The sequence below is a fragment of the Arvicanthis niloticus genome, chromosome Y, assembly GCF_011762505.2.
Source record: "Arvicanthis niloticus isolate mArvNil1 chromosome Y, mArvNil1.pat.X, whole genome shotgun sequence".
Lineage (NCBI taxonomy): Eukaryota > Metazoa > Chordata > Mammalia > Rodentia > Muridae > Arvicanthis > Arvicanthis niloticus.
This window is the reverse complement of record NC_133431.1, coordinates 7,441,872-7,456,392: the sequence shown is the minus strand read 5'-3', so window position 1 is coordinate 7,456,392 and position 14,521 is coordinate 7,441,872. Positions and strand designations below refer to the sequence as shown.

The 14,521-nt window shown below is 31.3% G+C and overlaps 1 protein-coding gene and 1 long non-coding RNA gene across 19 annotated transcripts in view; one reads left to right on the top strand and one right to left on the bottom strand.

Annotated features, from left to right (window-relative positions):
- LOC143437388 (uncharacterized) overlaps window positions 1–11,320 on the bottom strand; it is a 27,501-nt gene extending 16,181 nt beyond the window's left edge. Inside the window, exons 1-6 of one of the 11 annotated variants that reach the window (XM_076922209.1) lie at window positions 11,181–11,320; window positions 8,639–8,795; window positions 6,087–6,237; window positions 4,317–4,451; window positions 3,395–3,479; window positions 164–257 (exon numbers count right to left, since the gene is read on the bottom strand). In XM_076922209.1, the coding sequence (XP_076778324.1) occupies window positions 164–223 (60 nt within the window). In that variant the 5' untranslated portion in view covers window positions 224–257; window positions 3,395–3,479; window positions 4,317–4,451; ... (1 more) ...; window positions 8,639–8,795; window positions 11,181–11,320. Of the gene's footprint in view, window positions 1–163; window positions 258–3,388; window positions 3,480–4,316; window positions 5,666–6,086; window positions 6,238–8,638; window positions 8,796–10,753; window positions 11,107–11,180 lie in introns of those variants that run through there. The other 10 variants (XM_076922207.1, XM_076922208.1, XM_076922210.1 and 7 more) reach the window with 10 other exon arrangements.
- The window catches only part of LOC143437389 (uncharacterized), a 16,596-nt gene continuing 13,350 nt past the window's right edge, over window positions 11,276–14,521 (top strand). For 6 of the 8 annotated variants that reach the window (XR_013106886.1, XR_013106879.1, XR_013106881.1 and 3 more), the window contains exon 1: window positions 11,522–11,655. This is a non-coding gene — a long non-coding RNA (uncharacterized LOC143437389). Of the gene's footprint in view, window positions 11,418–11,521; window positions 11,656–13,340; window positions 13,463–14,521 lie in introns of those variants that run through there. The other 2 variants (XR_013106885.1, XR_013106884.1) reach the window with 2 other exon arrangements.

Genomic DNA, 14,521 nt, shown 5'->3' with positions numbered 1-14,521 from the left:
GAGTTTGCACTCCATTAGCATTTGTTTCTGTCTTCAAAGAGGAATCTCACCCCACCCAGCCAGGGGGAGAACCCAGCACTGCAGCTCTGGCTGTTCAGCTGCCTGCTCCTCCCCTCTGAGAGCAATGATCTTGCACTTACCAGGACCTGACTCCAGACCTTACCTGAGCTTTCCTCACAGCACTTGCCTTCTTCTTCCTGTAATCAAGGTGAACAGCTTCCATAGCCCAGTACTCAGTGTGCAGTGGAGGTATCAATCTGACCCACAAGAGGAAGGATGACCTGGTTATTTCTTAGCATTCTGTCTAAACTCCACCCCAGTTATCTGGCAACAGCCAGTTTAGCTCCACCCTATGGTTTCCTCCCAACAGCCAGGTAGGCCTGACCCCCTGTAAAGGTGGCTGCTTGCCCCTTCCTCTCTTTTGATCTCTTGCCCTTTGGTTCTATCTTTATCTTGCCCTCTTAGGCTCTTCCCTTCCCCCCTCTCTCTCCACATGCTCATGCCTGGTCTCTACTTTTCTACTCTCTGCCTCTCTCTGCATTTCTCAGCCTCTTCTACCCACTCAACTCCCCTCCCCATGTCCTGAATAAACTATATTCTATACTATAATGTCTTGTGGATGGTTCCTCAGGAGGAAGAGCTGTCTCAGCATGAGGCATGGTCCCTCCAGGTGAAGAAATATCTCAGCAGGAGGCATGAGCCTGCTGAGACATCCCCTTCCCCCACACCTTCCACACACCCATAGAACACATTCTATCTCTCTTTAAAGAAAGGTAGCAAAGGGGAGGAGGATACCTGGCTGTCACCAGGTAACTGTGAGGTAGAGTTTTAGACTGAATGCTAACACCATTAACATTAAAGAGGGGTTTTAGGAAACAAGAGACTTATTTTGTGGCTTCATGCTGGGCTCAGCTTAGTTTTACCAGATGACAGGTATTACTCAACCCTGGAGAAAATCTAGGATCATAAGTGAAACACAGTTGAGCACTACTGTTAGCCAGTACTTCAGTGGCAAAGTGAAGAAAAACCAGAGTTGTATTAGTACATGTTCTCTAGATAAACATATCTCAAATCTTAGAGAGAATGAATCTTTCTACGTATGTAAAAACGGGATTTAATAGAATGCCACAATTAAGGCTGTTAGACAAGGTAAATTAGAAAAACAAGGACTGGTTATTTTTGTGTTGCAGGATATTACAGCTGATATTCAGTGAATACCAGAATTCTGAAGAGATAAGTACTTTGTAATGCCAGTCTTAAAAAACAAATAAACAAACAAATCACCTTTGTTTTGTAAAAATGTAGGGCAAGTACAAAAAACAAAAACACCACCCTATTCAATGTCCTTTATATATGTAGGTTGTCAAAAGAATCTGTAGCCAGATTAAAGGTGGATCTGAACATCTCAAAAGAGCAAGATTAATAAAGGGTTTCTCACTTCAAAAGTAAATTAAACTTGTTAACTTGACCCTAGTTCATTTTGCTCCTAATGAAAATAAACTTAAAAATTGATATAAAATATATTTAATCAATATATCCACAAAGATACAAAAAATATAAAATGATAATATGTGTCTGAGTCTTTCCTTGGAATAGGTAACATGTTTTAAAGACTTTACTACTCCTAGACCAGAAGATGTTATTAATACTGGACATTGTCCTCATTCATATAAGACTAACACATCTATGTTTTTAATTATGATATATACATATTTTAAATTTTATGCAGGCATAAACATGTTAATAATTTAAAAGATATTTATAACTAGTAAATCTTCTTTAAAAACAGATAAATATACAAAGATAGGCAGATCCAACACAGGGCTTATCTTATCTTCTAAATTAAACCACAGCCATTTTCATACCTTCAGCTTTGTTGAATTAAAATAATCACAGCAGGGCTTTTTAATTGTTACTAAACCTCTATCAAAAAAAATGACATCGCTGGCCAGTATTTGTACAACTTGGAAGGGGAGTCTCCAGATATACTGAGTAAAGTATTTTTAATGTGACAGATTGCAGGTTGTCTACAGTCTCAGAAGAAACACTTTGTCAATTTTTTGTATGTAAAACCAATTATTTCACTGTTATCATAGGATAAACTATGATAATTTTGAAATGTGGTGCCACTGAGAACTTAGAAAGAGGGGATATAAATTGCTTCTTTCCCACCCCTGAATAAATATTCTCATAATAGATTGTAAATTTTTTGTTAAGCCTATTGCATGCTATGGTATTAACATTTATAAAATGTTAGAATGATCTAAAGATGTAAATGGTTTCAATAAAGGAGTTATATATAGATTACGATGGAAATTTCCCAAATGAGAAGAAAAGAAAGCATACAAAGCTGTGGGAAGTTCTGAAGGAATAAATGAGGTATTTAAGTCACTTAGGACATAAAAGTTTTGGGAAATACCTATGGGATTAAAGTATCTGTCTTCAGATCAACATTTATGACAAACTGGCGGTAATCTAAGTTTTATTCTATCCTGTGTCCAGTCTACATTGAGGAGAGTCAGAATACAGAGATGATTCCCTCAGAGCTTCCAAGGGAAGTCACACTCAGCCCAAGCAAGGATATTGAGTAATGTTCACTAAGAGGGAAAATAGTACAAAGAAAAGCTTGAAGATACAGGATTTTTCAGCCATTATCATTATTATTATTATTATTATTATTATTATTATTATTATTATTATTATTCCTCATCTGAGAATTCTTTGTTTAGCTCTGTACCCCATTTTTAATTTGGCTCTTTGGAGTCCAACTACTTGAGTTCTTTGTGTATATTAGATACCAGCCTTCTATTAGATATAAGACTGATAAAGATCATTTCCCAATCGGAAATGCGGCTTCTACGCTTTCAGGGTTTTTTTTTGATATTTGCTGTGTGTTTCTCTGATCGCTCAGAATTCTTACAGAAGCCAAAGGGTGGGGCTGAGAGGAGCTGCTTTGCATAAGTTAGCATAAACTATAATGCAGCACAGAGCAAAAGATGGGGCTGAGAGGAGCTGCTTTGCATAAATTATAACTTATTAAATTATATTACATATTTAAACTCAATTAAATAAAATTAAATTTTAAATTAAATTAAATTGAATTTTAAATTAGATTAAATTGAATTTTAAATTAAATTAAATCGAATTGGATTTTAAATTAAATTGAATTTTAAATTATATTTCAAATTAAATTAAATAAGTCCGACATTGATCTATATACAGAATCCAGATTTTATTTGACAATATCTTCCTTTCCCATTTACCGGATACCGGATGTGGGAGATTTAATATCGGCGCTCATTGAACGTGTACGCACTTCTGCATAAACATAAAATAATCTGAAACGTGCCGGGGGGGGGGGGGGGGGGGGGCCGAAACTGTGTCTCACACACACGGTTCACTTCCTCCGCCTCCTCCTCATCACATGGTTTCGGTGCTGCTCCTCACGGTTCCCGCTCGCGTCCTGGAAGGAAGAAATACTGCAAGTATGTGTTATAATATAATGATATAATAAATAATAATAACATATAATGTATAATAATATATCATTGCCAATATTATTAATAGTAATTAATATTAATCAATATTAGTATCAATATATCATTAATCGATATTATATTATTTATATTAATATATAATATCATATAACATGATATATAATACATAATATGTAGTACATAATACATAATATATACTATTTGATATTTAATATATAACATGATAATATATATAATATAATACATAAATATATTATCACTATTATGAATTAAATAGTATTAATTAAGCAATATTATTAATATATTGATATATTATCAATATATTATGTTATATATTATATATTAATATATAATGTTATATGATATGCATAATGTTTAATAACATATAATATATAATGTATAATATATAATGTATGATATATAACATATGTACTAATAATATATGATATATAATAATGTAATGTATATAATTTATATACTATATAACATTTAAAATATATGATGGTAGATAATATATAATAAATAATATATGATATACATAATATACATAATATATGATATCTAATATCTAATATTATCTAATATATAATATATTATAATATATACTATATATTATAATATTATATATAATGTATAATTATATATAATGTATAATATATATAAAATGTATAATATATTATATATAATGTTTGATATATAACATAATATCAATGTAATATAAAGTATATAATATATAAAAATATAATAATATATAATATACAATATATAATATATATAAGATAATAATAAGGATAAAGCTACAGTTTTTAGTGAACGCACCTCAGTTTCACACAGAAACAGGAACCCGGAAAGCTTGGCCGCCATCACTCACCGAAGAGCAGTGAGCATCGACACCACAAGTGGACAGGACGGGGTTTCCGTGAGCGGCCAGGGCTGGGCTCGCAGGACGACGGCCTTTACATACACACAAACACACACACACACATATATGTTGCTTAAAATTAAAAACTATAAAATATAAAATGTAAAATATAAAACAAATATAAAATATGATATAAATGTGAAATGAAAAAATAAAATAACGAATATAAAACAGGTCGAATGTAAAAGGTAAAAAATATAAAATTAAATATATTCTGACTTCTTTCGGAGGAAACTAAAAAAAGTGCAGAAGAGTTATCATTTAATTAATTAATTTTAATTTTTAAATTGATTTTCTTGAATTAATTTTTTTTAATTAATTTTAATTTTTTTTTTCCCTTTTCAGCGCAGTGGCGACTGGAACTCTGCAGTGATGGCCTGAGCGAGGAGTCGTCCGAAGCCTCACATGGTCTGGACCCTTAATAGATTATGGCACGTGATGTAATCGATATATTATTAATTAATAAGTTAAATAATTTACTTATTAAAATTAAAATTAATTAATTAATAAGCAAATTAATGAATAAATAATTGAATATCGATCATGTGTATTGATAACCAATGAATCATAGACGATTATTGATCAGGTGACCCGAGACCCTTCTGCCCTCTACGTCCAACGGGAAAGAGCGTGGTCAGGTTTTTATAGATTTTTAATCGAATGCGCCCGCTTAAAGGGACAACTTAATTGACATTTAATCGCTGTATAAAAGATAAATCTGGCCACCATGTAATAAACAGTGATCAATTAGTATCATTTAAATACAAAAAATATTAAATTAATTAAATTAATTAAGCTGATTAAACTAATTAAATTAATTAAAATATTAATTCATATTTTAAGTCTAACTACTGTGATTTGCTATAGCAAGTAACTTAATTAGGTTAATTAAAGTAATTAAATTAATTAAAATATTGATTTACATTTTATGTGTAACTACCGTGATTTGCTATCTTATTAAATGATAATTAAATCACTGTAATTAAATCACTGAATATTCTCACAAATCTAATGCGTTGATAACAAGGACGTAAGGACGTATCTACTACGTCGGCGCTTCTGAGTTCATGAGGTGGCAATGAGATTTATCTCTGTCAAAGTAATTAAATATGAAATATAAAATAAATAAAAATATGATGAAGTAAAATATAAAGTATAAAATGTGAAATGTAAATTAAATAAAAAATAGAAAATATTTAAAATATAAAATGAATAAAAATATGATAAAATAAAATGTAAAATGTAATATAAAATAAAATATAAAATATAAAATAAAATATAAAATATAAAATCAAATAAATAAAAATATCATAAAATAAAATGTAAACTGTAAAGTGAAAAATATAAAATAAAATAAAAATACAAAATAAAATATAAAATGAAAAATGTAAAATAAAATATAAATACAAAATTATAAAATCTAAAAATATGGAACATAAAATAAAATTGAAATAAAATATACCAAGCAACCCTCAGTAACTTTTCCTGACACCGACCATCGCTGTTTTATTAATTGTATTAATTTCTAATTAAATGCACATTTTAGGTTTTTTAATTTACAGCTGCCCCAAACGATTTCCTAAGGGCAGAGCACAGGTTATCATGTGTTTAATTAAAGTTTATTTTTTATAAAATTAGTTTTAATTAATTTTCTAAATCTGACTCACGCGTTCTCAGAATATCCGCTATCAACCTGTCGATGACGATATTAATGTTTACAATATTAATAATTAATATTAACATTTTTTCCTTAACTGCTGTGTTCTTCCACGTTGTTTTCATTCTCCGTTCACTGACTCTGTTCCTCCTGGTCGCTTTCTGTTTACGCCAAGACAGTAGAGTTATTTCTTTTATACTGCGTTGCTAATCAGCCGTCGGTGCTGATCGATAATCTATACCGATCGATAACCGGTGATCAATACATCAATACTAACCAATAACTGATAATGATCAATAATTGACAAGTAAATAATGAGCGTGTAGAAATTAAATTAAATTAATTAGTTTCTTTCCTTCTTCATCATTAAATTAAATTAATTTTAGATTAAAAATTAAATTGAATTAAATTAGTTTCTTTCCTTAATCGTTAAATTAATTTAAATTAATTTAATTATTTTTTAAATTTAAAAATTAAATTAAATAGTTTCTTTCCTTCATCAGTAAATTAAATTAAAGTTAAAAAATTAAATTAAATTAGTTTCTCTCTTTCATCATTAAATTACATTTAATTAATTAATTTTAAATTAAAAATTAAATTAAATAGTTTCTTTCCTTCTTCATTAAATTAAATTAATTAAATTAATTTAAAAATAAAAAATTAAATTAAATCAAATAGTTCTTCATCATTAAAAGATAGAGTTATTTCTTCACACATCTTTTATTTCCAGTAATGCCGACCTATGGTTAGAAAAGCATTTATATATATTTATATATTTATAGATATTATACACATTATATATATTTACATATTTATACATATCATGCACATATCTGAATATTTGTATCTCATAGACATATTTATATATTACAGCACACGCACATGAAAATTTGTATCTTATACACATATTTGAATATCTATTTATTTTACACATTATATGTCTATAATATATATAAATATGTCTGTAATATGTACAAATATGTCTGTAATATATATAAATACATCTGTAACATATAAATATGCATGCCTATGATATAAATAAATATGTCTGTAATATATATAAACTTGTGTATAATATATATAAATATATGTATGATATATAAATATGTCCATTATATAAACAAATATGTCTGTAATATAAATATGTGTATAATATATAAATATGTCTGTAATATATATAAATATGTATGCCTATGATATATATAAGTATCTGTAATATATATAAACATGTGTATAATATATATAAATATGTGTATAATATATAAATATGTCTATCATATATACAAATATGTCTGTAATATATATAAATATGTGTATAATATATATAAATATCTGTAACATATATAAATATGTCTGTAATCTATATAAATATGTATGTAATCTATATAAATATGTCTGTAAATTATATAAATATGTGTGTAATATATATAAATATTTCTGTAACATATAAATATGTCTGTATTATATATAAATGTCTGTAATATATATATAAATACGTGTGTAATATATATAAATATGTGTAATATATATAAATATGTCTGTAACATATATAAATATGTCTGTAATATATATAAATATGTCTGTAACATATATAAACGTCTGTAACATATATATGTCTATAATATATTCTATAATATATATACATCTATAATATATAAATATGTCTATAACATATATAAATATATATGCCTATGATATATATGTAAATATGTCTGCAATATATAAATATATGTATAATAAACATATATTCAAATATGTCTATAATATATAAATATGTGTATTATATACAAATATGTCTGTAACATATATAAATATGTCTATCATATATACAAATACGTCTGTAATATATATAAATATGTGTAATATATATAAATATGTCTGTAACATATATAAATATGTCTGTAACATATATAAATATGTGTGTAATATATATAAATATGTGTGTAATATATATGTCTGTAATATATATAAATATGTTTGTAATGTATATAAATATGTGTGTAATATATATGTCTATAATATATACAAATATGTCTGTAACATATATAAATATGTCTGTAATATATATTAATATGTCTAATATATATAAATATGTCTGTAATATAAATATGTGTGTAATATATATGAATATGTCTATAATATATATATATATAAATATGTCTGTAACATATGTAAATATGCCTGTAACATATGTAAATATCTCTATAATATATATTAATATGTCTGTAATATATAAAAATATGTATACTAAACATATATTCAAATATGTCTGTATATAAATGTCTATCATGTATACAAATATGTCTGTAATATATATAAATATGTTTGTAATATATATAAATATGTGCATAGTATATATAAATATATATATGTCTGTAACATACATAAATATGTCTGTAATATATATAAATATGTGTATAATGCATAAATATATCTGTAACATATATATATATATATAATATAATAATAAACAAAAATTCAGATATGTGCATAAATTCGTAGGACCCCCTCCCTTGAAATAATAATTATTATCAATCAATAATTCCCAGTGCTTCCTTTGACCTCTGGGCCTCGGAGGGCAGCGTCCGCCAGGGTCTCAGGGCCTCACCCCCGTTCCTTGTGGATTTATGTCCACGTTGTGTCTGCTGGGAAACAAATAATCGGAAAACAGTAGAGATGATGAAGCTGCGTCTTCTAATTTATCAATCGGATGCAGCAACTATAAAACATAAAATATAAAATATAGAAATAAAATATAAAATACATCTGATATAACTTCTAAAATATAATATTAAAAATTAAATCAAAATAGAATGGAAAAAACATTAAATATAAAACATCAATATAAATTATAATATAAATGTAAATATAAAATATAAAATAAAATGACACATAAAATATGGTAATATAAAATTTTAAAAAATTAAAATGGAAAATAATATAAAATATAAAATAAAACGTACAATATAAGTATTTTACTATGAAATAAAGAATGTAAAATATAAAATTTAAAATTAAAATATATAATAAATATAAAATGTAACTTACAAAACATAAATATAAAATATAATGTACATATAATAAAGTAAAAAGTAAATAAAATATAAAATACATCAAATATAAAATATAAAATTAAAAAGCGAAAGTAAAATAAAATAGAAAATAATATAAAATATTAAATTTAACATAAAAATAAAATATAAAATACAATATATAAAATATCAAATAAAATTTAAATATATAATGAAATATAAAATGTAAAATATAAAATATACATATGTAAACGTAAATAAAAAATAAACTAAAATATAAAACATAAAAAATAGAAAATAGAAAATAGAAAATAAAAAACAGTAAAGTAAAATATAAAATAATATTAAAATATAACATTAAATATTAAAAACAATAATATATATGATATAAATATAAATAAAATAATATATAAAATATAAGTATAAATACAAAATAAATAATAAAATTGAATAAAATATAAATTATAATAAAATTTAAAATATACAATAAAATATAAAACGTAAAATATAAAACATTCATATAAAACTAAAATATAAAATACATCAAATATAAAATTTAAAACATAAAATTAAAAAAATAAACGTAAAGTAAAATATAAAATTAAATCTTTGAAAAAAACTATGTGCATAAAATATAATGAAAACATAAAACATAAAATAAAAATATAAAATAAAATATAAATATAAAATAAAATGAAATAAATTTAAACTTCAAAATATATAATGAAATATAAAATGTAAAATATAAAACATACTATGAATATAGATTATAAAATTAAAATAAAACATAAAATACATTAAATATAAATTATAAAACAGAAAAATAAAAGTAAATCAAATTATAAAATAACGTAAAATATGAAATCAAATGTAAAATAAAAAATAAAATAAATTATAAATAATAAAACATGATATAAATATGAATAAAAATATGTAAAATTTAAAAAAATTTTTTTACGAAATAAATTTTAAAGATTTAAAATAAAAATCTGATCAGACTTTTAATTCTACACCTGGCTATGTAAGGGAAATAAAATTGTTAAATAGTATACTGCACGCATCACTTCCTGTCAGACACTGTTTGACCAATTGTGCTTCAACATACGTCATCATATGGAAAATAATAATAATATTGATTTGTCTCTCTATAGCATATTTTATATTTTATTTATTTTATGTGACATTTATATTTTATTTCATATTTTTATTTATTTAATTTTACATTTATACTTTATATTATTCTATTTTTATTTACTTTACTATATTTTATTATATTTTATGTTTTTATCTGATTTAGGTTTTTTCATATTTTATATTTTATTTTATATTTTTATTCACTTTATTTTATATTTTGGGTTTCATTTCATTATAATTTTATTTTCATATTTCACTGCACATTTTACATTTATATCTATCTTTATTAGGATCCTCCCAAGATGATTATTGACTTGCATTGACTGCTGTCATCAATGGCTTGGCATTGATTATTAATGATCGATTATTGATTATTGATTATCGATTATTGATCGGCATTGATCACTGATCGGAAATGACTGCCGATTATCAACCGTTGATTACCATCGTTATTGATCATTTTTAGTTTCTGACCGGCATTGATTATTCGTCATTGATTAGCATTGATTACCGGTTATCGTGAGCGTTGATCGGCATCCACATCCCATCACCTTCATGCCCCTTCCTCTACCTCCCGAGTGCTGGGAACAAAGGCCTGCGCCAAGATTTACTTATTACCTCGATTATTGATAATTGATTAGTATCGATTGGTATCGACGGGGTCGGGGCCCCCGCGGGGAATCACGGGATCGATCACCGCCACCACCGCTGAGGAAAAATGGGATGGCCGCCGTGCGCCTGCGCGGGTGGCCGTCTGGCTGTGACGTCACCGGGAGCGCGACGGGGTGGGCGGCGGCCGTGGCGATGCCGGTGCGGCAGCTGAAGGGACGCGGTCGGGTTCGCGTGGCTCAGTCGCGCTCCCTGTGACGTCAGAAGCCCGCGACGGGGTCGGCGGGCGCCGCGGGGCATCACGGGAATCGCGCGCCGCCGACACTGACCTGGAAAATCGCGCGGCCGCCGCTGTGCCCCTGGGCGGGTCGCCGTCGCCGGCAGTGGCGTCATAGAGAGTGCGACGGGGTCGGCGGGAGCCGCGGCGGCGGCCGCCGAGCGGGCGCGGTGACGTCACACGCCATCGCCGGGGTCGCGGGATGACGGCCGCGGTTCGCGGACGCCCCCGGTCATCAGAAGCCGCTTCCGGCGGGAACCGCGTCTGCTTCCGCCCCACAAGGTCAGAGGTGAGCGCGACCGGAAGTGCCCTAGCGAGGGCCCGGGAACCAAAAGCGGCGCCGCGTCTTCTGGCGGAAACGCCTCCCCGCCCTTCCCGAGGAGCGGAGCTGCCCTCGTCGGAAGCGGAAGTACGTCACAGAGGCCCGCGGCGGCAGCGCTGGCGGTGACACAGCGCGGCGGGCAGCGGCCGGACGACCGCGGTTGCGGCGGCGCGGACGGCGGCGATGGGGGGGGGGCCTAGCGACGGTGAGCCGAGGCCCTGCCCACCACGGGGCCGCGCCGATCCGGTTCTATCCGGCTTCTGGTCTCCCGCGGCTTCGAGAGAGGACGAGGCCGCGGCGGGAAGGCTGCGCCCGCGGGTGCCATGGTGGACGTGGGCGTGGCCAGCGGGGAGGGCGGAGCCGTGGCGGGGCCAGGCGGGGGGCGGGGCCGGTGGGAATCCCGGTCTGTATTTACCATTACTTTTTCTGTGGGCAGGGCTTCTTCCTGTGGGCGTGGCTTAGGCAACGTCCTGTGATGTCAGTGTGGGAGGAGCCAGGCCGACTGAGTGACGTGGGCGGGGCCGGGCCGTGTGGGCGTAGTCAGTGTAAATCCCAGTGTATTTACAGTTCCTGAGTGGGTGGGGTTTACGTATGGGGCGTGGCCGTGACGTGAGGGTTCCTCTTTATATTGTTTTTGAGTGAAAGTTCGTTGCCTACCAAAGTTTATTTGACTTTCTAAATAGTTTCTCTGTTTGTCTAGAATAAAATAAAAAGTGCTGAGTGTGAGAAACAGGTTTGTAGAGATAATAGAACTTGGTTGGGTCATATGGTACAAAGGAACCAGGATATTTACTTACTTCTCTTTGACTCATGACCCAGGTCCTAACTCTTTTGTGAGCTACATTTTAAAAGGACAAAGTTTTGCATATATTTGTAAGTGTATGTTCCTCCAAATTACAAGCAGTTTTTCATTATTTCTGCCTAAGAAGATGTTGTCTGATTCATGGAAGCTGTAGTCACAGGTGTTTGAAGGATGCTGGGATTTGGACTCCAGGCTGCATGAGCAGCAAGTTTTTTTTTAACCTGGAACCAATCTGTCTAGTCCCCAGAACTGTAGTTTATAAAGCATTTAATATAGATTTAAAAGTGGACATTAAGGGAGGAGAAACACATGTGAGCATGATAGGCATGTGGATAGGAAAGTTAGATGTGGGGAACGAGCTATGTCAACCAAAGAAAGAATAGAGTCTGGGTCAAGAAGGGATGGTGGGAAAAACCTTTAATTAATACATAAAGTAAGTAATTTATAATGACCTTATTTTATTCTGTGTATGTATATCTATATGTGTTTGTGTTCATATATGGAAGTCAGAGGACAATGAGTAGGGAGGTTGTCAGACGACAGGGGTTCTGGTGATAGAACTTGGTCCTCATGCTTAATGACAAGTGCTTTAACCCTCTTTAAAAATTACATTTATTGGAATGGAGAGATGGCTTAGCAGTTAAGAGCACTGACTGCACTTCCAGAGGTCCTGAGTTCAATTCCCAGCAACCACATGTTGGGGCACAACCATCTGTAATAGAATCTGATGTCCTTTTCTGGTAGATCTAAAAATAGCTATAGTATACTCATACAAATATAATAAATAAATCTTAAAAATTACATTTATTATTTTTATGTGTGTGAGTGTGCAGGAGTTGTGTATGTTGATGTTGTAGAAATTATTTAATCCCAACTCAAGGGTTCTACCCTGCCTTTGGCCATGTAGTTCTCAGATAAAAGACACAATGTTTATATATTACAATAAGCCTTAATTAGCACAAGAGCAGCTATTGATCCTCTAGCTGTTATGTCTCTATCCCAGCCAATAATCCCACTATATAATTTGCCATGTTTTGTCTAAGCTGCTTTTAACTCCAATTAGCCAACCCACATGGTCATTATTTTATGACTCACCTAACCCATGGCAGCTTCCTCCCTTTATCTATTTTCCCCCTCCAGGTTCTTCTCTGATGCAGGGGAAGTCCTGGAATGCTAAAACCTGCTTCTGTATCTTCTGTCCGGGTATCAGGTATTGACTGTTGGCATCTCTATTCAGCAGTCAGAAATAATTTGAGGGCAACATCACAGAGCATCACTTGGGTCTATGTGTGGACTCTCTTGTCTCTGGGACAGTCAGGCCTTGGGGGCCAGCAGTTAGCATTATAATACCTAGTGACAGACTAATCCTCAACAAGTGGAGGTCAGGGGCATCTGGTAGGAGTCTGGTTTCTGTGTAGGTTCCAGGTATTGAACTGATTACAGATGTCTCTGGATTCCACTGTACTTAATGTCCTCAGTTGTAAGTAACTAAGTAGAAAACTGGTGGTTAAGGTAATGGAAAAGGTCCTGAGAAGAGAGATAGGAGTGGGCCCAAACTAAGCTTATTTCACCTTATCCTCAAGTTGCCACAGGTTGCTTTCTCTGCATTTGTGTCACATCATGAGTTATGTCATATGACTAAATGTACACACCAATTAACTCATTGTATATTTGTTTTAGCTAACAAATATTTCTTGTAACTCTATGTGAAGGTAAGGTAGCACTTTACATCTGGATATGATTTCAGTAATTGGATTGATTACACATCACTCAGGGGCAGTTGCACTTACTTATTTTGGTGATTGGTGTGTTTGAGATAGGCTCTGGCTGCATAGCTAGCTAGCCTCTGTTGGCGTGAACTTAAAACAAATTTATAATTTAAATTTATAATTTGTTTTAAGGTTAAAGATTTTTATAAGTTAACTTTTATCCTTTGCTTTATCTCCTTGAAAATAGTATGGTTATTGAAAAGGCTAAAGTTCTCTACCCACTAATTTCATTCTTAAATTGCACTCATTTGTACAGTTTATTTCTTTGTGTGCCAGTTGTATTTGTAAATTGACTGTAGAGTGAACAAAAGTGCTGTCATAGTGGAATACAGTTGTTCTAGCAAGTTGCTTCTTGCCAGAGTTACTTCAGTCCACTTCACAGATAAATTAATGTGAGATAAATTGTTGGTATCAGGCTCAGCACCCGGTGACATCACATCTAGGTGACTTCCACATTGTTGCCAAGGCAACAGCCATACAGTCCCAGAATCCACCTGGTT